The sequence below is a fragment of the Peromyscus leucopus genome, chromosome 6 (genome assembly GCF_004664715.2).
Source record: "Peromyscus leucopus breed LL Stock chromosome 6, UCI_PerLeu_2.1, whole genome shotgun sequence".
NCBI lineage: Eukaryota > Metazoa > Chordata > Mammalia > Rodentia > Cricetidae > Peromyscus > Peromyscus leucopus.
Window position 1 is genome coordinate 93401705 of NC_051068.1, and position 26557 is coordinate 93428261.

Consider the following 26557-nt stretch of genomic DNA (forward strand, 5'->3'; position numbering starts at 1 on the left):
GTTAGATCAAGATAAGTCTCTTTGGCAGCAGCGGAACTACCATGACATACAATTCCTCATTACTTTAATCTGGGGGAAAATCATGTGAGTCTAACAAAATTCTAATTGTGCACTCTCAATTATGAATAAAAATAAAGAGCAATAAAGAGAATAAGAACAAGATAAACTAAAAGGTAAAACTGAAGGACAGACTACTTCCAAGAACTGCAATGTTCTTTCTGTGCCAAATTACTATGTAAAAACAGATGACAACAATGACACCAAACACTAAAGGGCTTTGGAAATTAAAAACTTGACTTACTTTGAACATTCCTTCTGTGTGTAATCAAATAGACTAGACTAAGTGATTTATTCTCTAACCACTTGGAAGTTCATTATTCTAAAGTCCCCCTCTATTTGGAGCTTTAAATAGCCATCACTACTTAAAATTATGTATCTAGAGACTCCCTATTTTTGTTCCCTTTCTTATATATTTCTTTCTTTTTAATCTTCTAGAACTGAAGATGGAAGGCATAACCCAGTGATTCAGTGCTCAACTACCATGTTTAAGACCTTGGATTTAATTCATCCAGAGCACTACATAAAATAAATGATAATGTGTTCAGAATCTCAAAAATTAAAATAATAAATAAAACTGGGATAAATCTCTTTACTAAGTATAATAAAATACATAGAAAAAGACATGCAGTACATGATCTCACATAGAGAATCTCATATAATCAAAACCATAAAAGTATCAAGAAGACTGGCTCCCATGGCAAAAAGGATGCTTAGAGGATGATCTTTGGTCAGGGTAAGTCTGAGTGGTCTATGACAAACTATGAAAACTACAGCTACCTGTATATTTCAAAATATTTTGCCCATTCTTACCATAAGGAAATAAAGTATTTCAGGTGGTAGAGAAGTCAATTTATGTCATCTGATTACCCACAAAGGACGAATATAAAAAATCACACTGTACTCCATAAATATGTACATTCATGATTTGCCAATTGATAATTAAACAAATGCAAAAAAAATTAACAAAAGGTACAGAATAAGTATTTCTTTTAGCATATTTTCTAACTTCTTTGATTCAAAGGGAATGAGATCTTTGTTACAAACTAAACCAATAAAAGCATATGGTATGTTAGCCCCCTATCCTTTAGGCAAAAGTTTTACAGCTTATTTCTCATAAGCTGTTAAAAATAATTTCAAGTCACTTTTCACAAAGTAAAGAAAATCTACAAGGAATGAAAGTTTTTGATGTAACAAATAGCTAGATACAGCCGTATCTTACTGAAGCAAATATATACAGTAAGTTTTAAAAGCACTGTATTAAAGAAAATAAAAGTCCTTAGACCATTATGTCAATTTAACATGTTTGGGTTTAAAAGCATTCTTATCTATTTTAACATTAATTTTAAACATTCTGCTGTATCATATTTTTGTAAGCCAACATTCATATAGTCCTCATTCTTAGTTTTCCTCAAGAAAATTAACACTTTTTTTTTTCTTTTTCATTTTTTTTGAGACAGGGTTTCTCTGTGTAACAGTCCTGGCTGTCCTGGAATGTACTCTGTAGACCAGGCTGGCCTCAAACTCATTGGCTCTGTCTCCCGAGTGCCAGTATTAAAGGCATGCACAACCAGTCTATGGAAATTAAGACTTTTTATGGAAAAAAATAAAAACAAAAAACTATGACAATGAAAGAACACAAGAGTCAGTCCATCAGAGGCACCGCATTTCGTAACGTCAGTTTAAGCAGCAGAATAGTGCAGTTTATACTAACAAGTTCCATCTCATCAAGCCTCTTCAACCTCTCCGGCTCCCCTCCTGCACCTAACTTCTAGCTCCAGCTGTGACTACAGATGATTGTCAGTGTTTGTTCCTTTGGTTGCTTGGTATTAGGGACTTAAACCCAGAGACTCAAACATCTTCAACTAACCCTTAGCCCTCGTTTCCATATTAAAAACTTTAAAATGCAACAAGAAATAGAAATCTCTGACAAGTGTTTAAATATAGTAAAACTAATCTAATATTTAGACCAGAAAATAAGTATCAGAAAGCCACATATTTTTGTAAATGAATACTTAATACGCATACACACTAAAATATTTTAAAGATAACAAGAAAATGCATATAGAAGCAACTTTTCTATTAATATATACTATTTATGAGATTCTTAAGATGCTATCAGCTACATATTGTATTTATATATACACACTCACTTGGTTTAATGTATTATCTGTCTTTAGTTCTTTGTGATTGGAGTACTGGATGTAAATTGGTTGGTTTCGAAGATGAGGTGTCACAGCAGAATAGTAATTAACCATAGTAATAGCTGCTTCCTCTGTTGCCAGTTCCAAAAATGCCTGAAAGTGAGTTTAGAAAAAAAACAAAACAAAAAACTATGAATTAAATTTTTAAATAAAAATTACAAATTTTAACTCAAACTCAAGTATCTGTGTAATATAGTCTGCTAATTAAACATTGTCTAGAATACAACCCTCAATTTACATTTCAGTATTCTAATAAAAAGCATTTAGTATCTTATTTAGGGCTGAAGGAGGTGGCCGGTTAAAAGAGCTTGTTGCTTTGGACCCATGTTGACACCCAATATCCATGTACGGTGCCTCACATATGCCTTAAACTACAATTCCAGGGGATGTGACACCTTTGGCTTCTGTAGGTACCTCCACTCACATGCATATATCCACACACATATAAATAATTTGAAAATAATGAAATATATCCTACAAATATTTTAATTTTAAATACACAATTAGAGCTAAATCAAGCAATCCCCCTCAAGAACAAACTACTTCTGTGGTTCATCTATGATTTACTACACCCCATTAATCTGTTTTCTAACAAAAACTAGAGAAAAATAATCATTTTCTAGCCTCAGAATTGTCCTAGAGGTCTCATTTAAAAAATATAAAGGGAAAAATGTGAAACAGCCAGAATAATTATAACATTAGCTGTCCGTTAGAGAATGTTAAGTTTCATAAATTCTACTAAATAGAACCATTAAATATTTTAAAACAAAATGTCATGCTTAAAATGCCTGGATCCTACTGCTACTGCTACTATTACTGAACGAGTATCCAAAACTTAAGACTGATTTCTACTAACACTATCAGATAAATAAGCAATAGATGCTATTAGTGCCCCTGGTTTCTGCTACTGAAAAAAAAAAAAAAAAAAAAAAAAAAAAAAAAGACTTCTTTTTAAGTTTGTCAGAAATTTAATCCTCTCATTAGGTGACAGATAATTCTCATTCTATGTAGTCTGGGGTTTATTTAACATGCTAGCAATGTTTGTAGAACTGTACCTGGTTTTTTCCTTTCAGCATAAGGATGTTAGTCACCTTACCAAAAGGTAAACCTAAAGCAATGACTTCCGTTTCAGTCACTTCACCAGGTAACTTTCGAATGTGAAGTACACGAGAGGGCGCCCCATCCATTTTATCTTCTCCTTTAAACTTCTTACTATCATTACCGTTGGCTGAAAGATATTCAGAAACACTCTTTATATTTCAGTAAGACAAAAATACATGGATTTTCCTTTTTTATGAAAAGCTAAGAATAACCTTAAAACATGGGTGAGTAAATATGAATTCTTGAAAAATTTCAATTAGACTTTTAAAAGAATGGAGAAATTATTAAATCAATTAAATCTACCATTTAGCCATGTGCAGTCTATGCAGAGAGAATAATAATCAGCAAAAATGTTAAAATTGAATTTTATACAGAAACTGTCCAATAACTACAGTATGTAAGTATATTGCCATTTAATTCTTTTCACAGACTAACAGATACAGCAAGCTCCCATTTGTCAAGAGATACATTCCAAAGCCCCCACTCTATATCTATATAAACAGCTAGAATAAAATAAACAGGTATTTTTTTCTTTGTTATAAGCAAGGTTTAATTTACATTGGGCACAGTAAGAGCTTACTAAGAACAAATAATAAAACAGAATGAAACAACAACATAATGAAGTAAAAGCATGCACTTCTGAATCATTTTTTAAAGTAGACTGGCAGTATCCATTTCAATAAATTTGCCTTCATTACAAAGTTTCACCAAAAAAGAAACACTCTGTAATTACAGATGCCTATAGATTAGATAATATATAATACAGAATTGTTTGTAAGGCATCTCTACATCTGATCAGTGTGTCGTAATTTACTAGATACTCAAGTGTATTTCTAAGACTTCAACTGACAAGAAAAATCCTTATACATGCTAATTTATTCATGAATACATTAAAATAGAATTTAAATACTTTATGATGCCACAATGTTCATGTGAAGTCAGAGGACAACTTGCCTGAGTCAGTGTTCTGCACCATGTGGGCCCCAGGAATCACAAGCAGGTTACTAGGCTTGGCAGCCAATGCCTTTACCTGCTGAGCCACCTCAGAGGCCCAGAAGTCACTAAGCATACCATTTATCATGTATTACTCAGTCCTGAGGCACTTTAAGGACAGTTTCTACTTTAAAAATACAAACAAATGAAATTTTAAAACTATTCCTACTGGAACACTTCTCTTAAGTCAAAATCTGTTTCCTATTTCAATCTAACATCAACATCTTAATGAGTAAAGACAGTACTCTCCCTGTTGCTCTGGTTTTTATTGTAATTAACTTCCTCACAAGTGCCTATCTAAAATTATTGTTTGTTCAAAACATTCGTCAGATCTCCTATAATTCACCACAAGTTACCTTCACATTAAGATAGAGCACTTAGGTTAAAAATGATAAAAAAAAAAATGAAATAAGCAACTTCATCATTGAGTCTATCACTTTTCTGGACCAGCCTTTAGGGACCACCATAGACTGAGGACTATTTCTTCTTTATTCAATATATTTTATATCCTGTCAACAGTTTCCCCTCCTTCCTCTGCTCCCATTCCCTCCCCTCTTCTTGTTGCCTCCCACTCCGATCCATTCTTCCCCTCTGTTTCTGTTCAGAAAGGGGAAGGCCTCCCATGGGTGTCAACAAAGCATGGCATTATCAAGTTGTAGTAAGACTAATAAGCACCTCCCATTGTATGGAGGCTGGGAAAGGCAAACCAGCATGAGGAACAGGTTCCCAAGAGCCAGCCAAAGAATTAGAAACAGCCCCTGCTCCCATCATTAGACGTCCCACAAGTAGACCAAGCTACACTACTGTCACATACATGCAGAGGGCCTGGGTCAGTCCCATGCAGGCTCCCTGGTTGTTGGGTCAGACTATGTGAGTTCCTAGGAGCCAGGTTAGTTGTTTCTGTGGGTTTTCTTGTGGTGTCCTTAACCCCTTTGGCTCCTACAATCCTTCCTCCCTGTCTTCAGCATATTTCCCGAGCTTGGCCTAATGTTTGGCTGTGCACAGGTCTCTGCATCCGTTTCTATCAGTTACTGAATGAAGGCTCTCTGATGAAAACTGAGGTAGTCACCAGAAATGGCTGATGACTGATCAGTCACCAATTTCATCACAGTTCAGGTTACATATCCACTATTGCTAGGAGTCTTTGCTGGGGTCATCCTTGTAGTTTTGTGGGAGTTTTCCCTTGCACCAGGTTTCTACCTGGCCTGGAAATTTCCAGTCATCTCTTTTAGCACTCTCCTCCTCCATCCAATCCTCAACCCAATCCCTCAAGTTCCCATCCTTACCGGCCTCCAGTCCACCCAGGAGATCCATGCATCCCTCCTTGAGCCCCTTGAGTCCAACTGAGGACTATTAACCCTCTCTCACTGGATCCCTTTCAATCACTCAAAATGTACTGTTATTTTATGATCCAGAATACACTATTATCATGATGAACATCCTATATATATTTATAGGTTGTTCTGCAGTTACACAGTATAGTTTTATAAAAATGGGTTACACCAAGGTGACAGAGCCATTGTTCTAATTCTCCATTGTATCCTTTTATTTACATTGTTAATGGATAAGCTTGTCAATTTCACTGGATTTAGAATCATCATGGAGACATTGTTATATATACTAGGGTATATTCTGGATCAGTCAATATGATTTAGTTTTCATTTCCTACAGTATAATATTTATAAACTCATATATCTATAGACACACTTTATTTTTGTCTTCTATTTTTCACACAATTTGACTTGGAAATTCGTCCCTACAGCTGTATCAATAACTCACACTACAGAGCTAATCAATACAGACTGTACAAAGAGCACATGATGCCAAAACAGGAATTTATCCATTCACCTGCCAAAAGACATTCAGGTTGTTTCAGATTTGGATTACTATAAATATAAGCTATTCAAAATTCACATAAGAAGATTTTTTTTTAATGAAGTTCATTTATTGTGAGTAAACACCTAGGAGAGAAAGCAGCAGAATCCTATAGTTAAGTGTACTACTTTAACTAAAGATCCTGCCAAATAGAGAAAACAACCTAGATTGACCAGGAACTGTCTCCCTACTTAGTGCTATGCAGCTTGCTGGCAGAGAAAAGATATCAATGGTCTCATCTAGCAATAAACCTTACATGCTACAATACCAGCCTATTTAGAAAGATGTGGATCAGCCCTTAGTAAGGCAATTTCTAATAGGCACTGCAAAGTTCCTACCTGTATAAAAGCAACCTAGCTAGCACCAAAATTTTGATTATGACCCCTACACCAAATTCTGTCTGCCTAAATTTGTATAATTTCCTTTCCTTCAGGACTTATGCCCCACAAGTCCCACATGTTTAGAATTCCAGTCTGAGTTTCTTTGATTCAGGGAAGCCTCTCTGCTTTGTCTATGCTGTTGTGGAGGCACTGTGTTTCAAAGCAGAAAACCAGAAGGAGCATGAGGCTCACTGCAGGGGTTTCCTTTCATTCAAGCTCATACTTTCTCTTCATCAATCGTAACAATCAACTTTGATTTGGAAGATGACTGGAAAAAGGATCAAGGCTACTACAGCACATGTACAACTGCTGTGGGATGGTCTGTATGTCAAATTACTCTGATTGGTCAATAAATAAAACACTGATTGGCTAGTGGCTAGGCAGGAAGTTTAGGCGGGACTAACAGAGAGGAGAAAAGAAAGAACAGGAAAGCGGAAGGAGACACTGCCAGCTGCCACCATGACAAGGAGCATGTGAAGACGCCGGTAAGCCACGAGCCATGTGGCAAGGTATAGATTTATAGAAATGGATTAATTTAAGCTATAAGAACAGCAAGAAGCCTGCCACGGTCATACAGTTTGTAAGCAATATAAATCTCTGTGTTTCCTTGGTTGGGTCTGAGCGGCTGTGGGACTGGCGGGTGACAGAGATTTGTCCTGACTGTGGGCCAGGCAGGAAAACTCTAGCTACAGACAACCATAGATATTAATTTTAAAAATATTCCTAGTACCCATTATTATTTATTATAAATAAAAAACTTGACAAAGCAGAGTTGCAGGTATCTGCTGTGGGATGTTTTGTATGTTAAGTGTGTTGCTCTGATTGGTTAATAAAACACTGATTGGCCAGTAGCCAGGTAGGAAGTATAGGCAGGACAAGGGGAGAGGAGAATTCTGGGAGGTGAAAGGCTGAGTCAGGGAGAAGCTGCCAGCCGCCGCCATGCCATGACATGCAACATGTAAAAGATACCGGTAAGCCACCAGCCATGTGACAACTTATAGACTAGTAAAAATGAGTTAATTTAAGATATAAAAACTAGATAACAAAAAGCCTACTGTGGCCATACAGTTTGTAAGCAATATAAGTCTCTGTGTGTTTACTTGGTTGGGTCTGAGCAGCTGCAGGACTGGCGGGTGAGAGAGATTTGTCCTGACCATGGGCCAGGCAGGACCAAAAAACTCAAGCTACAGGTATCTGAACTTGCTTCTTCATTATCAGAATCATGGAACTATGATACTGTTTCATAAATGCTATACACAAAAATAAATACTATATACTAGAAATTCATCTTTACATCATCATATTGCAGTTAGCAAATACTTATTATTTTTAAGGAAATGAAACATTAGAATTGTATATGTGTACATCCAAGTATATCAAAAGAGTTAACTGAAAAATAGTTGTTTATTCCATCCTTTTATGATCTTTATAGAAGAAAAGAAACTGGTTTCAGGAAAATAGGTATAAAATGTCAAGTTTCAAGATAAATTAATCTAATAATAATAATGGTAGTAATATATTCAAAATACAGCCTTACCATTCATAAACTAAAGTCTCAGATTAACATATATTTCTTTAGACATTAAAATATTATTTCAGATTTACCAAAGAAAAGTTCTAACTGTGGATATTATATAAATCCTCTTAGATTTTAAGTAGACAACAAAATGGAAATTCATTAAAATGTCATTAGAGCAAAGAAAAGATGAAACTACACAGAAGACAATTATGTAGGTCAACTTTGGATTTTTATTTACAGCATAGACAGGAGGGTTTATGGTATAAAATAATAAAGATATATACACAAAAATTAAAAATATAGCGCCGGGCAGTGGTGGCGCATGCCTTTAATCCCAGCACTTCGGAGGCAGAGGTAGGCGGATCTCTGTGAGTTCGTTCGAGGCCAGCCTGGACTAGCAAGTGAGTTCCAGGAAAGGCGCAAAGCTACACAGAGAAACCCTGTCTTGAAAAAACCAAAAAAGAAAAAAAGAAAAAAAGAAAAAAAGAAAAAAAAAAAGAAAAATGCAAAATCGAGGCCTGTGAGAATGGGTTCTACTTTTTAATTAAAAAGAAAGTTTTAAGACCATGTTAGTCTAAGGTGCTGATAGTCTCAACTACATGAGAGACTAACACAGAGGGGCTACTTGCCCACTTGAGCCTAGGAGGTGAAAGCCAACCTGGACACAGTGAAGACTGCCACAGAAAAGGAAGAAAACAGGAAGGGAAGGGAGGAAGAAAGGAAGAAAAGGAAATAAAGGCTTTTGAAAATATTGATTACAGGATCTAGATAAGTCTACAACCTAGATTTGATCACTTAAGTGTATGTATTTAGTAAAATGTGAAAGGGTAAACAAGTAAGAATATAGAATTTGTGTTACTTAAAAACAAACAAAAATAATGTTTTTAAATAAAAAATGTACCATAGTTAACAACAATAAACAGATAAGGGTAAAGTCTTAAGACCGGGTATGAGTCAGTGGTAGAATATTTTCCTGGCATGTGCAAGAGCTTGCTATGGAACAATCTTTGTATACTGAAAATACATATTACTCTCATTGGTTAATAAAGAGGTGACTGGCCAACAGCAAGGCAGGATAAGGTTAAGTGGGGGAGAACCAGACTAAGAGAATGCTGGGAAGAAGAAGGAAGAGGAGTCTGAGGAGATGCCATGAGACACGGAGCAAGCAGGATAGGAAGTACATACATGAGGTAAACGAGCTTCAGGGCAGCACATAGATGAACAGAAATGGGTTAAGTTATAAGAGTTAGCTAAAAAAAAAAAAAAAAAAAAACAAGCCTAAGCTATTGGCCAAGCATTTATAATTAAGTCTCTGTGTGGTTATTTGAGGAGCAGCTGGCAGGACAGAAAAGTCTACCTACAAGCCCTTGAGTTCAGTCCCTAGTATCACAATAACAAATTGAATCAGATTTAAACTTCACTTGTCCACAAAAATCATCAATTTCAGATTTCAAAACAAAAGCTATTCTGGCCTAAATTATCCTTTAGTTTTAGCATTTTGCCCTGGAAAATAGTAAATGCGGGCTGCTAAGGCAGCAACACTTACCTGTAACCACCATGCCACTCATATTAGAGTTGGGACTACTGAGAACACTGCCTGAGAGTAGCTCGTCAGATCCTCTCTATAAAAAGTAAAAACAAATTACCATAAGACACTGTACTTAAAAATAATACAAAAGCTTATCTTTTATTTCTAACTTTTCAACTACTGCACATGACTGAATCCCTAAAATAGTGGTTCTCAACCACCTTCCTAATGCTGTAACCCTTTATTTAATACAGTTAATTCCTCATGTTCTGATGATCATCAACCATAAAATTATTTTGTTGCTACTTCATAACTAATTTTGCTATTTTTATGGATCATACTGTAAATACCTGATATACAGGATACCTGGTATATGACCTGTTAAGGTTATGACCCACAGATTCAAACTGATGCCCTACAACAAAGAATAACTTCATCTCTTTTTACTCTCCCATCTCCACCAAGTGAAAGTGTTCACTTCCCTCTTTTACCCAAATTCCAAATAAGAAAAGTATAAAGTTCCATAATCAATTCTTTAAAAGGTTATACCTCAAATTTTTACTAAAAAGACAGACAAAAATAGGACAGAGGAGATAGCCATTCTCAAAAGCATTACTTGAATCTTTAATTCTACTAGTTTTGCTCATTCAAATAAATCAGGTCTTTAGGAAATTCACACTTCAAACCAGGGAGCTAGTCATTACCATAATAAAAGACAGGCATAAATATCAGCAACTAGAACATCGAAGACAAAAGCAACATCTAAGGAATGAGAAAGTTCATTGCACAAAATAAAAGAGAAAGAAAGAGAGAAATTGACTCATCTTAAAATTCTTTAGGGAAAGGTTATAATGTCTTTTATGTTCAAATCATTCATTGATGTTTTAGGTATTTGAAAATATCTGTATTTCATAAAAATATACTTCATTAGACTAACATTAAAGTAAATCAACTGTTTTGTCTACTTTAAAAATGTGTGTATTTACATAGATGGACATTAATATTTAAAATAAATAATACTGGCTGATTTAAAGAACTTATAATAAACTGAACACAAAAATCAAGATAAAATATAAAATAATTTTATATTATAAACTATAAAAACACAAAATCAAATCGTTGTACACACAAAGCTGGCTTCCACCTATAGGATGGCAGTTTCCTACAGTGAATAAAATCAGCCCTTCACTAAATCATTCCACATCTGATTCTAAAAGGGGGAACAAAAGGGGCAAGTCTTAGTGCTTTCCTTACCCGAAGATACACAGCCCTTTAGAAGGGCCAGTGTCTGATGTCACCCCTACACATAATCTAGCTTCCAACAGCCTTTCAGATGTGTATCATTATCACTGTATCTTTAAACTAATCACTTTCTTTTCCACCCTACACAATCTTAAGTAACTACAAAGTAATGGGTAGGAAATCCCTGTTCTAAGTTAAAAGAAAGCCTCTAACTGGCTCACTGCATGCAGAAAGCTCTCTTCTCCCTACAACAAATCTTCACCATGTATGACCAAGTTGCTTTGAGTGTTTAAAAATTTTTATATAGCAGTCACTTTTTATCCAATTGCTTCATACCTGTGAGTACATTTTATATATATTTTAACAGTCAGAATACAAAGTTATTAATGATTTTGAGATGTGAAGAATTACTGAGGACTATCTATACAGATTACATTCTATAAAAGAAAATTTCACTCACCTTTTCATTAAGTAAAAGGTTTACCACTATTATGATTCTACAACACTGATGTTAAGATTACCATATTAACTAATGGAATTTTACATGAAATATCTTACTCAACCTAGTCATTAACTTGGATGCTATAAAAATCACATAATGATAATAATTGATGGCTGTTACATTGTAGTGGCTGCTAAAAACAAATCAAACTTGTAATACTTAAATTCAGACTCAAACCTGTCCTTAAGAACATGTAATCTCTAAAACTGTCCATTCATCTAAAATGTCAACCTGATTTACATTCAACTAAAAATTTACATGTTAAAATTGTCTTAATGTTTCTTGGTAAATAAGTATGGTCAGAGAAACTTTGACATCTATTATAGTACAAATGACCATTTCAAGAATTAAGAAAATGCTCCCAAGAGGATTAAAGTTTTTGTCAGAGGAATGAATGTGATTTTTAAAAAATCCAAGTCATGTGTCATTATTTGAAAGGTCTGAATGAGTTTTTCTTATGTTATTAAATAGTCTTCTGCTTATTATAACTGAACCAAATTACCATCCACTACTCCCTTCGGAAGAGTTCCTAGGACTGCCAAGAAGGCAAGCAAAAAAGTTGAGAAGTCCATGAGCCCTGCTGGGTTGTAGACTGCCATCTAGCCAAGACACTTCCTACTCTAAAGATGCCAGTCTAGGAAATCCTAACCTGGGAAAAGAGAAAAATACCAAGTTCCTGAGAAAAACTAGACTTTCAGAAAATGATGTTACTCATCCTTGACAGAGAGAAAAGATGAACAGGTATGAGTGCTAACCCCTTATTAAATGCTAGAAAAGCACACGACACTGCCCATAAAAATACACAAAACGATGGCCGACACACCTAACAGAATTCTGACAGCCAAAAGTTACATTTGAAGAACTATCAACAATACAGACAGCCCTGCAGGAAGAATAGCAAGAAGGAAATAACAATTAGCAGTTACACATTATCAGACCAAGTAGCCAAGAACAAAAAGTATAGGGATCATTCTTATACCACCAGGAACTTCTTTAAAAAAAAAATATTTCAAGGATCCCTACAAAGGAAACTAAACCTAAAAGGAAACACTGATAAATCCTCGTACTATGTAGTTACAAAATCCCAATGCAAAAACTATTGCAATAATTAAAGATAATTAAATGTTTGTATGATATTGCAAATATATGTTTATGTACATACGCACACACACATGGTCTTCATTTCCATTTTTTGGCATAAAACTCTGAAAAATCCTTATAAAAATGATACTAACAAGATGACTTGATGAAGGCTCAAGGCAGGTTCAAGATTAGCAACTGGAAGAAGACCAAGGATGAAGAGGGAGGGGATAAATGTTAAGCTGATTACCAACAGCCAAATGGTTTGATCAAACATGCTTATGTAATGAAGCCTCCATAAAACTCTAAAAGGACTAGTCTCAGACAGTTTCCAAACTTAACATGTAGAGATTCCCCGAGACAGCACATCTAGAAAAGTTCTATAGCCCTTCTCTCTCACCCTGAGTACCTCTCTTCATCCGATCCCTAATAAAGCTCTAAGTCCTTTTCTTTAGTAAATTAAGTGAACCCAATAAGATAACTGTGGGAACCACTTATTCAAAGCAATGTCAAACCACCAGGGGCTTCTGACAGGCATCTCAAAATGGAAAGAAATTTAAAGACTGAACCCTCAACCTGTGCAATCTAAGGCTTTCTCCAGGTACAATGTCAGAAGTTATTTGGAGGACACCCAACTGGTATCTGTTATGGGAGAATTAATTACTTGTTTGCCAGTAGGAAGAAGCCTTCAAACCTTCTGGGGTCAGGAAAGCCTTCTGTGTCGACTGCCACTGAGTATGGGAAAGAAGAAAGTGAGTTTGTTTTCCCAAACATACCGCTGAATGGGCTTTCACCAATCAACAAAGACAGCCAGAAGAACAAGAGAAAAATTAAAATGTGCAAGGAATGGGTTCATACAATTTTAACTAACATGCAAATAATGTAACACATGGCCATATTTAAAATACCTTTAAAAGAAGCCACAGGAGATAGTCTTCAAGATGCTGGGGTAAGCAAAAACTTTTTAAATTAAACACTAACAGCATAGGAACTAGTCTCAAGTATCAACAGATGGGAGAACATAAAAATTGTTTCTATATAGCAAAAGAAATAATCAGCAGGATTAACACCCCACAAAACGAGAAAATTTTTACAACTATGCTTCAGACAAGTGTCTGAATTACACTAGAATAGCTAGAATTTACAAAGAACTGTAGAAATTTCACACTAAATAAAAAAAACAATCAACACAAAGCAAATGAACAATGTTAAAAAATTAAAAAATGTCCAATAAATATTTTTAAAAGTATTCAATATCCCTAGCCACCAAAGAAATGCAAATTAAAACTACTTTGAATACCACCTCACCCCAGTAACAATGGCTAACATCAACAAATCTCTCAAAAATGTCAGCGAGGGTATGGAGAAAAAGGACAGACGCCTCACCCCATTCACTGCTGGTAGGGGTGCAAACTAACACAGCTATTGTGTGGAAAATAGTTTGGAGATTTGTCAACAAAGTTAACAAAGAACTACTAGAATTTCACTCCTCAGCATACATACCCAAAGAATCTGCACCTCATGTTTACTGCTGCTTTGTTCATCATAACAAATAATAGGGATTAACCTAGCTGCCTATCAACAGATAAATGGATAATGAAAAATGTATGTAAAATAGAAAACTAAGGTCTAAAGAAAAAAAAAAAAAACCTAAAAAATTTGCAAGAAAAAAATGGACTTGGAATGTATAGTATTAAGCAAGATCACACAAACTCAGAAGGAGAAAACCCTGCATGTCCTCTCTCATATGTGAAATGTATATATGCTTATGTGTAAACAAATGTACATGCATGTAAAGTACATGTTACAGACAATAAGAAAGGCTAAATGTAAGGGGATGAGAAAGGACTGAAAGCAGGCAATGAACGTGAATTACGAAAGAAGATAAATATAAAACAATTGTTTTTCTAGTTCTAATTCTGCCATGAATTTTTTTGTTCTTGGTGGTGGATAAGTGCATGAAATATATCTGATACTGAAAGTGAAACGCTAATGTGAAGCTCCACATTAAAAATAAAAACAAAAAAACAATGTACACTCCATTAAGCAGGAGAAAATAACAAGAAAACAAACAAAAAATTACAACACACCAGACTAGCAGAAATTAAGAAACTATATATGCAATTCAAAAAATGCCAGAAGGAATTGACATGTAACTCTTCTGTATTAATCTGAGACATAAATCAGAATGAAATGCTGGGAAATAATCTACCATTGCCCAGTAAAGTTTAACATACTCAAGACTCAGCGTATACTCTCAAAAAACGGTCATACATATACCAGCACTGTTCAACTTTAAAAACCTTATCCCAAATATCCACCAAATGAGATAATTTGAACATTTTCACAGAAGAGCTCTCCACAGTATTATGCAACTGCACATATAATTTGGCTAATTACTGAAATCATCACTGAATCAAAACAGAAGTCACAGCCTCAGTCAGGTGTAATGGCTCACAATGGTAATCTCAGCATTCAGAGGCTGAAGCAGGATTGCCACAGGTTGAAGACCAACCTGGACTACAGAAGTAGTTCCAAATTAGCCTAGACTACAGTGTGAGACCCTGCTCCCCTCATCCCCCCCAAAAAAGGCCCATTATAGAAAACATTATACAGGTACACTATTTTCAGAAAATGTATTACATTTGTGTACCTATATGCACACACATGAACACACACACCTCCAGTTCCTAAGTATCTGGGAGAATTAGCTTTTGGATCCTTAGGGATATTAAAATAAGCGAATGCTCACGCCCTGTGTATGACATGGCGTAAGTGCTGACAAACTGTACGTATCTTCTGACACATATTACGTGTCTAAATTACTTAAAATACATAATACAATATAAACAGTAGAGATAATGCATTGTTTACAGTAAGAAAAAGTCTTCACACAAACATTTTGGAGGTAGTATTTTCAATCCAAGGTTACCTGGAGGCAGAACATAAGCTAATGAATATGGAAGACCAAATATTAATCTTTTTCATTTACATGACAAAATCATATTGGAAAGAGTAAAAAAAAAATCTTCAGGGCATATCTGTGTTAAGATACAAAGGGAGGTAAAGCTGATATAGGCATACACATAAATGGTAACACACTTTTAAGCAGTAGATAAGGGGCTAATAATATTCTCACAAATTAATTAAAGGTTCCAGGGAGAAAACAATGAATAACAAAGCATTTTAATAACCCCAATAAGCCACTTCTGTGAAATAATCAAATGATAAGATATCAAGTAAGAAAAAAAGACTCAGAACAAACTACAATCAATACTGTAGATTAAGGTATCACACAAGGTCAGGAACAGGTATCAGCAGGTAAACTAGCTAACAGGGAAAGCCTAATGACAAGAGTGTAGATCCTCAAAACCTATGGTAAAGGTGGATGTGTAGAGCCACTAATCTATAATCCCAGTACTGGTACAGGAAGACAAAGGCTGAGACAGAACTGGTCCTGAAACTCCCAGGCCAGGTAGGCTGGAGTAAAAAAGAAACGAGAAATACTGCTTTAACAAAGTGGAAGATAAGAAATTTACAGAAGATGCCCAGTGACCTCCACATGCACAATATGATACACGTACCCCCAATAAATAAACAAACAAATAAATATTTTAAGGTTATCACAAAATTATTTTCATAAGCAACATATACAACTTGACACTACATAAAAATTTACCTCATATTCTGGTCATTTCTCCTACTCACCAAGTAACATTTGTTTAAAAATTCATTTTTACTACTTTATGTGTGTCTGCATGTGTTTATGGCCCGTATGTATACAGGTACCCATGGATTATACAACAACAACAAAAAAAATGTTCAATCCTGTCTTAGTTCCTCAAATGAGAGGAACCTGGAGGCAGGAGCTGATGGAGTGCCATGGAGGGGTGCTGTTTACTGGCTTACTCATCATGGCTTGCTCAGCCTACTTTCTTACAGAACCCAGGACAACCAGCTCAGGGATGGAACATCCCACCATGGGATGGAACCACCTATAATGGGCTGGGCCCGCCCCCATCAATCACTAATAAAGAAAATGCCCTACAACTGGATCTTACAGAAGCATTTTTCTCAATCAAGGTTCCCTCCTGTAGGATAACTACAGTCATCCTAAAGATAATACTAGCCAGGGCACATCCCCTGGAGCTAAAGCACAACCTGACATGAATCCTGGAAACTAAACTTGAGTCCTCAGGAGAGCAGCAAGTGTTCTTAACTTCATCAACCCAGGCCCAAGATTTTGTTTTCTAAAGACAATATATAAACACCATTTTAAAACAGGAATATGCAAAGAAAGAAAACATGGACCATACCCTTTCTGGCCAAAGGAAAAGAAGTTCAAAATAGTAGACTGAAAATCTGTTTCATTCCTTCAACATCATCCTAATATTGATTTAAATGCCCATGAAAAAAAAAATCCATTGTAATTTGAATTCTACAATACATTCCATGTTTAGCCAAACACAGGAAGAAATTTATAATAAAAAAGCATACTGAAGAAGAAAAATGCAATCAAGTTCAACTGGTTTAACCAGATAAATTTTTGAAATAAATTTTAAATAAATGAATCAAAAAGGAAATTTAAACTTCAAACACAGGTTTAAAAACTTGGAAGTTTTTGGCATAGGAAGTAAAAATGATGAGCTGAAAATCTGTTTATTCTTCCTTATGGTAAAACAAACCCAAATTAATTCTGTATTTGGATACTTTCTCACCCACCAGACTAGCAACACTTCCAACTTTTTCATTTCCTGAGACAGGGTCTCTCACTAGGATCTGGGGCTCACTAATTATTCCACAAGGGCTAGCCAGTAAGTCCTTGGGATCCTCTTATCTCCCCCACCACCAACCTGGAGCTATAGGCACATACTATGTGTTCTTGCTATGAGACACTATCATTCATATTTCTGGATAGAAAACAACCCCCACACAAAAACATTTAGGAATATCTGGTAAAACAGTATTTATATTACACATTGACCAAAAAAAAAAAAAATCACATTTAGGAGCTATTCTATAGAAATACTGGTGATTTTTCATACTAGCAAGAGTAAGAACAATGAAATACAAGAAAGCAATGAGAAAGTTTCCTTCTTACAGCCAAGCAGAGTCTTCCAAGGACATATGCATCATTAAGTAAAATGTCAGCTATACAACATTATGCATACTGTGCTACTTTCTACATATTGTTGGGAAGAACTTTATACTTGACTATAATGGATGAGCTGAAAAAAGCAATCAATTAAGGAAAATACATATAGAAGGAATACAAAAAGTGGGGTGGTAGAGGTGGGTGGGAGCCTACCTAAGCTTCTCTGACTGTAGCTTGTTACAGAGGTCATTTTCTTGTAGTTTGTTTCAGAGGTCAGAGGAAATTTAGTTACAAATAATTTTTAAAAATGAAAACAAATCTACCATTAATTTGGTGGTAAAACAAAGAGGAATTTCAACAAACTTTAAAATTCAAAGGTTATACTATGCCTTTTTTGTAGATTATACCTTAGAGATAAAACATGGCTACAAAAAATAATAAATTGTATTAAATAAGTTAGTACAATATTAATATTGCTTTAAAAAAAACTAGTGTCTTTTTTACAAGGCTGGTGTTTTTTAAAGTGCCATGTGTGGTATACCAAGGTTAATATTAGCAAACAAGGTTTTTCAGGGACAAGAGATACAACCATAAAATCAGGGGGCTGGAGAAATGGCCCAGTGTTTTAGAGCACTCGTTCTTGCAGAGGTCTGGGGTTTGATTCCTAGCACCCACACGTCAATTCACAACTGTCCATAATACCAGGTCCAGAATGCATTCACATGATACACAGACATACATGTGAGTAAAACACATAAATAAATCTGAAGAAAATCAAATAAGCAAAAACGGTGTAACTTTAAATATGAATCAGAAATAAAACAATGAGCTAATAATATATTTCTATCAAAAAATATCTCTATCAAAAAATTCTATCTGTCCACTGAAAGGGTCCTGAAGCAGTAACAATCTTAGAGCAAGTATCCCCTTGGCACCCATTACTGTAGTTTCTAAAGAACATTTCCCACATCTTGGACAGAGACTTTAAAAGCATGGCTGATTAATTTTAAAACAAAGATACTTGAACCACATTATCACAAGTTACTGCTATTTGAAGCTCCACCTGCCCAAGATGTAATAGCATTTTTAAAAAAGTCACTGCAATGGACTAGAAGATAAACATTAAAATGCTTGATTTCATAATAGTAACAATAATTAAAAAGAAGGAACTCACACTAACTACACTGCACTAACTACACCAGAAAAACTGAGGCTTATGAGACCCAATTCCTCCCTCCCAAAGGGAATGTTAGCAGTTAATGGTTGCTGGGAGAGGGCTATCTGTTTCTTCAGTGGTATATGCATTCATAAAATTGCCCATACTCCAGTAAATAACCTCCCACCCAGGCTCATTGAAGAAACCAGGTAAATCAGTGGGTTACACTCACAAAAAAAGATAAGGTAGGAAGAGGCCTTCGTAAGAAGGAGGGCTATAGCAGAAGAGGGAAGGGGGAATGAGGAAAATAGGTATGAGAACAACTACAATGCATTATACACATGTATGAAACTATCAAAGATAAAATCTATCCTGCTTCCATTTTTAAAATGGTGTGTGGCTACAATGTAAACAAATAATTCATGAGCAAAGTTCTTAAAGGAGGAATTTTAATATATGAAGAGAAAATATGTTATTTACACAACACCAATAAAATTCCATGATCATTCGTTACTAAAAGTGAATAAATGATAGGTGCATTCTGTAATGAGTATGTGACACCTCACCCTACTGATCAACATTAATGTTCTGTTCCTCTTGACAATACAACAGAAATTACATGGATCATAGCTACAAGACATTCTTGCTAAAAATTAAACCTATATTTGATCAAGTTTCATCTAATTTATAAGTTCACAATTAATACAGAAGATCCGAGAAACAGATGAAACAAGATATAATCAGCAGAGTACTAAAGAGTAGAAATTGTACAGATGACCCAGATTCTCTAGCAAAGAAGGGGTTTGGGGATTACAAGAGGCGGGGAATAGAAAATGAGAATTATTGATAAAAAGAAGTCTAAGAGACATTAATCAAAATGTTGGCTTTCCTTTGTTCCTAATATAAAAAGAAAATTACACCATGATATTAAGTTATTGTAAATTTTATTGTATAGAAAGAATGGTGTCAATGTAACCAATAGATCATCCTTCACTTTTGGTGTACTTTTAAAGAAAAATACGAAAGAATTCAAGATCAACTTAAAGTAGACAAAATAATGGTCTATTTGTATGGCAAGACTTTTAGCAGCATTCTTAATTTGGTTACAGGTGGAATGCACTAGAGAATAAAGTTACTATTTTCACTTTAAAAGCAATGAAGCATCACAAAAAGTTACCACAGGAGTTCTGCGAACAAGCAGTTCTTCCTGTAAGTTTATATTTTAATGTGATAATATTGGAAACTAAAGGAATCTTGAACCTGTAGCTAAGATATGAGACTCACCACAATCAATTCTTCCCCAGTGACTGTGACAACTTCCATATACCCATGCTGTTTCCTATGTAAATGTTTCAGTGTTTTCCTTTCAAAACATGAACTCTCAAAAACCACCCAACAGCTATAACACTATTAGGACATCCAAAAGTTTGTAATTACCTAGTATTGTCGGAAGTTAAATCTGTGCTACAATTTGTAACTTTTCATAAATGTCATCCTATTTCATAGGGTTTACTAAGTGGGAGGAAAGATCAGAATGTAACAAAAGCCACAGTGAATGAGTTAATTATTACCTCTTAAAACATCTTTTTACCCAGAAGTCCTCCATCCTTCAATTATTACATCTCATTTGCTAAAGAGAACTGATACACATTTACAGAATTTACAGAACTGCACAGAGCATGCATCTATTTGCTGTATTCTGTTCTCTGCATTTTCAGTTAACTGGTTGGTACACAGAGACTTATATGGTTTTCGAGGGGGGGGTAACTAAGCAGGATTTTTTTTTCTATTAAAATAAGGTGCATTTAACAAGTAAGTTGTATATATTTATCACCAAGAATATTCCTTTATGTTTTGATTCATCATGTTTTGCTAGACTGAGAGGAGCATCTGTTGATCAGTAAGCACTTTTACAGTAAAAAAAAAAAAAAAAAAAACACTAAAACTCTAAAATTTAGTGCTAAATAACTGAATTTCTGCCTGTCAACACATGGATTTGTCACTGTCACTGTGTACCACTCTGTGCTCTTCCTGTCTCTCAACCTATCCACTACAAAGAAGAGCTTATTATTTCCAGGGAGCCTACTCTGATCCTGTCAGTATGGCACTTACTTAAAACCTTCAGCATTTTCTTAGGAGACATGATCCTTCTAAAGACTGGATCTTTTGAATATCCAACAAATAGGAATGTAGTAAAATAAAATTATTATTTATTTTTAATGCTAAATTGTTCTTGGATTATAAACATATTAAAGGTCAAGACACTTCCAGAGTCATTAAGTATTAACTGAGTGATCATAACTGCTTAATATGAACACTTAAAAGTGGAAGAACAATCAACAAACTGTTTTAAAAGCCTATGCTCAACAGAGCTGTTGTTCAATAGAGATTATGTTATAAGCTGAAATTCTTAGAAAAAGAATCTAGCACAAAGTATATGCTATGGTATTACATTAAAAGATTTTAATAATAATCAAAATCTAAAAAAAGCAAACAACTTTTTTCAAACACATACCTTATTAAAAATCAATTATATATTCAACTATTACCAAAAAAGATATGCTCAGCATTATTTAATTACTCCTTAAACCAAGCCAATGATGAGGAATTCAATAGTCATAGTACAACTTACAACTGTGAATTAGGAATTTATAATGTGTTACTTTTAGAGCAGAATCCAATTTGGTTAAAAAAAAAAATCAAGCTGCTTTTAACAACACTTTATCAGCACTTCAGCTATAATCACATCTTGGTTTTTAATTAACTCACTAGAAAAACAACCTCTATAAATCTGGCCATACAAGTCTGCATCTAAAGTTGCTGTATAAGGTAGCTATAAACAAACGAAAAACTTAAGGGTTAGGGTTGCTCTTCAATGAAGAGCAACAATGAAAACTTAAGAGGATACCATCAAAGCACCACTAAGAGAGATATATAGTAGCAAAACCCTGCCTTAGAAAAGGTTCATTATGTGTCTATTTGACACAGAGACAACCAGGAAGAGGGAACTTCAACTGAGGAATTTGCCTCCATCAGACTGGCCTATGAGCAAATCTATGGGGCTTTTTCTTTGATGACTGACATGGAAGGGCTCAGCCCACATCTAAGAAGGTGGTCCCAGGATGTATCAGAAAGCTGACAGAGCAAGCCATGGGAAACCAGACAATAATAAGCAGTACTCTTGCATGGTCTCTGCTTCAGTTCGTCTTGAGCTCCTACCCTGGCTTCCCTCAATGACAAAGACTGTAGCTTGTAAGCCTAATAAACCCTTCCTTTTCCAAGATGCTTTTTCAGTCATGTGTTTATTCCAGCAATGGAGAAGCAATAACACCATGAGGTATAAAAAGCACATGCCTTTATTCATAGCACTTGATGAACAAAAGGGAGGACACAACTTTGAGTTCTAGTCCAGCCTGCCTGGTCTACACAGTGAATTCTGAGACAGTCAGGGCTACAGTGAGATTCTGTTTCAAAAAGAAAAGAGAAGGAAAAGCAGAAGTTAACATGAGACAAAGGCAGAAGGGAGAAAAAGAAATGGATGAGAAGGACAAAAACTTGACAGAAAACTTCATGAAGGTGACTACTGTGAGAACATTAATAAAATCAATCAACAATCAAAACAAGGTAAAACATGAATAACCAGTATTAGAAAGCAGAAAGCTCAAGTGATTAAGGTTCTAAACCAGTGGTTCTCAACCTTCCTAAGGCTGCAACCCTTTAATACAGTTCCTCACGTTGTGGTGACCCCAACCATAAAATTATTTCATTGCTACTTCATAACTGTAATTTTGCTAGTTATGAATCACAATGTAAATATCTGTGTTTTCCAATGGTCTTAGGTGACCTCTGTGAAGATCCCCCAAAGGTTGCAACCCATAGGTTGAGAACCACTGTTTTAAACTATAGTAGATAGAGTCACACAACTTGAATCCCAGTCTCATGAAGCTGGCACATCTGTGACCTTAAGACAGGCCTGGTCTACATAGAGTTTTAGGCCAACCAAAATAACAATGAGACCCTACCTCAAAACGAAAGAAAACAATATAAAGTGTAATAGAGTACCATGAACAACTCCATCCAAATAAATTCACCAGTTCTACAGAAAATCAAATTATGAAAGTAACCCAAGAAGAAATGGGTAACCTGAATAGCCCTGCTCTATTAAACAAACTCAGTATGTAGCTTAAAACTTTCCCAGAGAAAACAAACCAAAGGCCTACAGAGCTTCACACTGTAATGACATTCCTTCCACTGTGTGTTCTGTACAACTTACAATTCATAATTAAGGGAGAAATAATATTCACCCTGATGGGAAGAACATGGTAAAATTGACAACTCTTACCACTTCGATTCAACCTAATACTTACTAACTAGCAGTCGTGGGCAAGAAAAGAAAAAAATGGCACCCAAACAGCCAAGAGAGAAAACTATCTAAGTACAACTAGACATCAATGGTAAATGTAAAAATTCTAATAAAATCTAAAACAAACTTATCAAATTTACAAATTGAATTAAATTTTTGAAACTATTTTTACTGCTACTTCATAACTGTAATTTTGCTGTTATGAATCATAATGTAAGTATCTGTGTTTTCCAATAGTCTTAAGGGATGGTCATGGCCCACAGTTTGAGAACCAATGATTTATAACAAGCTGTGAATACTTAAGGATGAATCTAACCCCTCCCAAATTAATAATAATGTATAAAACTTTTACAGTGAAATCTTAAAGAACAATCTCAAAGAACAACAAAAATATAAAGGCCTATGTGAATGAAGAGATAAATGTATTTTGTCATTGATAGGAAAATTCACAATTAAACTGTCAATTTTCCTCAGATTGTTTCACACATTCAATCCATGACTCAAATTTGAAAAAGAACAAAGTCTGACGAACCAAGGCAACTGGATTTCACACACACAAGAAAGAGAGAAAGACCAAGAGAAACTGATTCATTCTATCACTTCTATTCCTCTAGACTAGAACCCTGTCTATAAGACATCCGACATGGTGGTGCAAGCCTTTAATCCCAGCACTCAGGAAAGAAGCAAGAAAGCAGAATCAGGCAGATCTCTAGCCCAGTTGAGAAACCAGCCTAATTTACAGTGAAACCTTGCCTCAAAAACTAAGAGGAGGAGGAAGAGGAAGAAATCACTAACAGCTGGCAAAAGGCACACTGAAAATGATCATAATAGATACCACACAGAAGTACAAATTAAAACCACAATTAAATTATCACTTCACACCCACTAAACACTAAAAAACACTGAGAAGTCTCTGGAGGAACTGAAATTTTCATAGCCTGCTGATGGCAAGATGGTACAACCACTGTGGAAAAGAGACTGCAGTTTCTCAATTAGTTAAGCATATGCCAAACATATGATTCAGCCATTCTTAACAATAGGCCCCAAGAGAAATAAAAGCATATGTCTACACAAAAACGTGCAGAAATGTTCACAGCAACCTTATACTATACCCCCAACACAAATGCCCACTACAAGTTCTTAATTACCAGATAATATAATGATTCTAAGCAAGGGGTAGGGAAGGGATCACAACACACATGTAAATAACTTAAAAATTTCTATTGAGTGTAACAGGCTAAAAGACCTCGCCTTCTGATTCCATTTGTTTAAACTTCTAAAAATGCAAGCAAATCTATAATGCCAGCAGATCACTGGCTTCTGGGGGAAAGAGTAGGGGTGGGACTACAAAGGGGCAGGATAGCATTTCTAGGAGTAACAAAAGCTTCTACCTCGATTGTAGTGCTGGCATCAAAGTATGTATATAGAAAACATTGCATACTTTATAAATACAGCCAATTATGTCATATACTGAAATAAAAAATTTTAAAAGGTCAAGATATGGGTCATAACACAATATATTTGTACAAAAAATAAGACAATCATGCAATATGTAATACACAAGTCAATAATTTTTTTTTTTGTTGTTTTTTTGTTTTTGTTTTTTTGTTTTTTCGAGACAGGGTTTCTTTGTGTAGCTTTGCGCCTTTCCTGGGACTCACTTGGTAGACCAGGCTGGCCTCGAACTCACAGAGATCCGCCTGCCTCTGCCTCCCGAGTGCTGGGATTAAAGGCATGCGCCACCACTGCCCGGCAAGTCAATAATTTTTTTAAATGTGAAAGAATTTTAAAAACAATTTATCTATCTACACCTAATCAAAAAGAAGTGCATGCTACATTTTCAATCATTTTAAACATGCACATGTATGACTTTCCTTAAAATTATTTTTTACTTTTTAAGAAAGTTTAAGTGCTTGTACATAATTTTGATACCAACAAACATATTTAACCAATGTTCTAGAAAAGGATATAAAATTAATTTTAACTTTGCAAACTTTTATATTAAACAACTTTTTTAAATGGGTAGTATTCCTATACAATTTTCTAACAGTTTCTCCTTGAACTACAATACTGAAAACTGGTAAAGCCAACATATCCTATCCAGGCAGTCTAGTCTAATCCTCTTCCCTTTTCTCATGACTGCTCATGAGGTTTTGTATGTAAACTTACCTGCTAGTAAAAGACCAGAGTCTTAGAAAGCCATTTTTACAAATTACCTTCTATCATTTATTCTTTTACAAAATTCACAGAAGAAATCTATTTGGATAATAACTACAACATCAACACATTTTGTACTTTTGAGCTATTCCCGACTGCAAAGCTTTTAACTATCTCAACTTGGGCTATGACTGAAAATAAAACTAAATGTTCTATACAACATGAACTCAAGAAATAACCTAAGTATTAAAGTACGAACATCTAGTTCATTATCAAACAGAAAACACAATAACATCTCCTAATCTAATGTGACAAATAAGCCATCAAAAACACAATTTTTTAAGATCCAAGAAAAATACTGAGGGTCAACCTCATTAAACCAGGAATCCTAGCAATTCTCCTAAGGGTACTGATATTTGAGGGGTTTTATATTTATGCTTATAATTACGGCTGAGGGCACAAGCAATCTTCTTATTCCAGGCTTGGGCATATGCTAAAAGACAGGGAATATGCCCTAACAGGGCAGACAGAATTACAAAAAAGAATCTGTAATACACCAACAAGGTCTATGTCTTCCAGGAAGCGCCAGATGGTAACCATGGAGGCAATTGTAAAGGTTGAACAGTTTTCCTACCCAAGAAGTAAGTAAAAACCTATTACAGACAAGACAGCTCTTTAGGGACTCAAGCTGAAAGGACTTGAACAACTTTGCTCTTCTTTGGTGTCAGGGAAACTAACTCCCAATGTGATTCATTCCTAACATGCACATTTCACTTTAATCAGAGTCAAACTATCTTGAACTAACAAAGTGAACACTACTTCAAGAGTAAAAAAAAAAAAAAAAAAAAAAAAAAAAAAAAAAAAAAAAAAAAACACTTATTATCAAAGCCTACAGCCATTTATACTAACTATCCAATGGTATAGTTGTTTATAGACTCTGACTTTACAAATTAAAGGAAATATCTTATAACTGGGTTTTGTTGTCAAGGTTAACTGAAATTTTAACTTTATAATGGTAGTATGTTCAACAATACTAGTTTCCACTTTACTTTCAAACACAATCTCCTACCTTCACACCAACAGCAACCTCAGTGACAATTCTGTAAAGGAAAAAATAACAGTGTCAACCTCTGACTCTTCAAATGATCATTGCATAACTTTTAAACTTTCAAGATCTTTCATAAATTCTCCAGACACTGCAATACAGTCAGAAAACAAGTAGAGAGATGCTCAGTGATACTTTTTAAAGCTATTATCTACCTGGATTTTTTAGAAACAGCTTGAAACATGAGATGTTTTAGTCAG

At 35.0% G+C, this 26557-nt stretch overlaps 1 protein-coding gene across 4 annotated transcripts in view; it reads right to left on the reverse strand.

Moving 5' to 3' along the window:
• The window catches only part of Ptbp2 (polypyrimidine tract binding protein 2), a 65881-nt gene that overhangs the window by 37661 nt on the left and 1663 nt on the right, over positions 1-26557 (reverse strand). For all 4 annotated transcript variants that reach the window (XM_028880090.2, XM_028880089.2, XM_028880087.2 and 1 more), the window contains exons 2-5: positions 26322-26352; positions 9676-9751; positions 3317-3489; positions 2211-2354 (exon numbers count right to left, since the gene is read on the reverse strand). In XM_028880090.2, coding sequence (XP_028735923.1) covers positions 2211-2354; positions 3317-3489; positions 9676-9751; positions 26322-26352 — 424 coding nt within the window. The remainder of the gene's footprint in view (positions 1-2210; positions 2355-3316; positions 3490-9675; positions 9752-26321; positions 26353-26557) is intronic.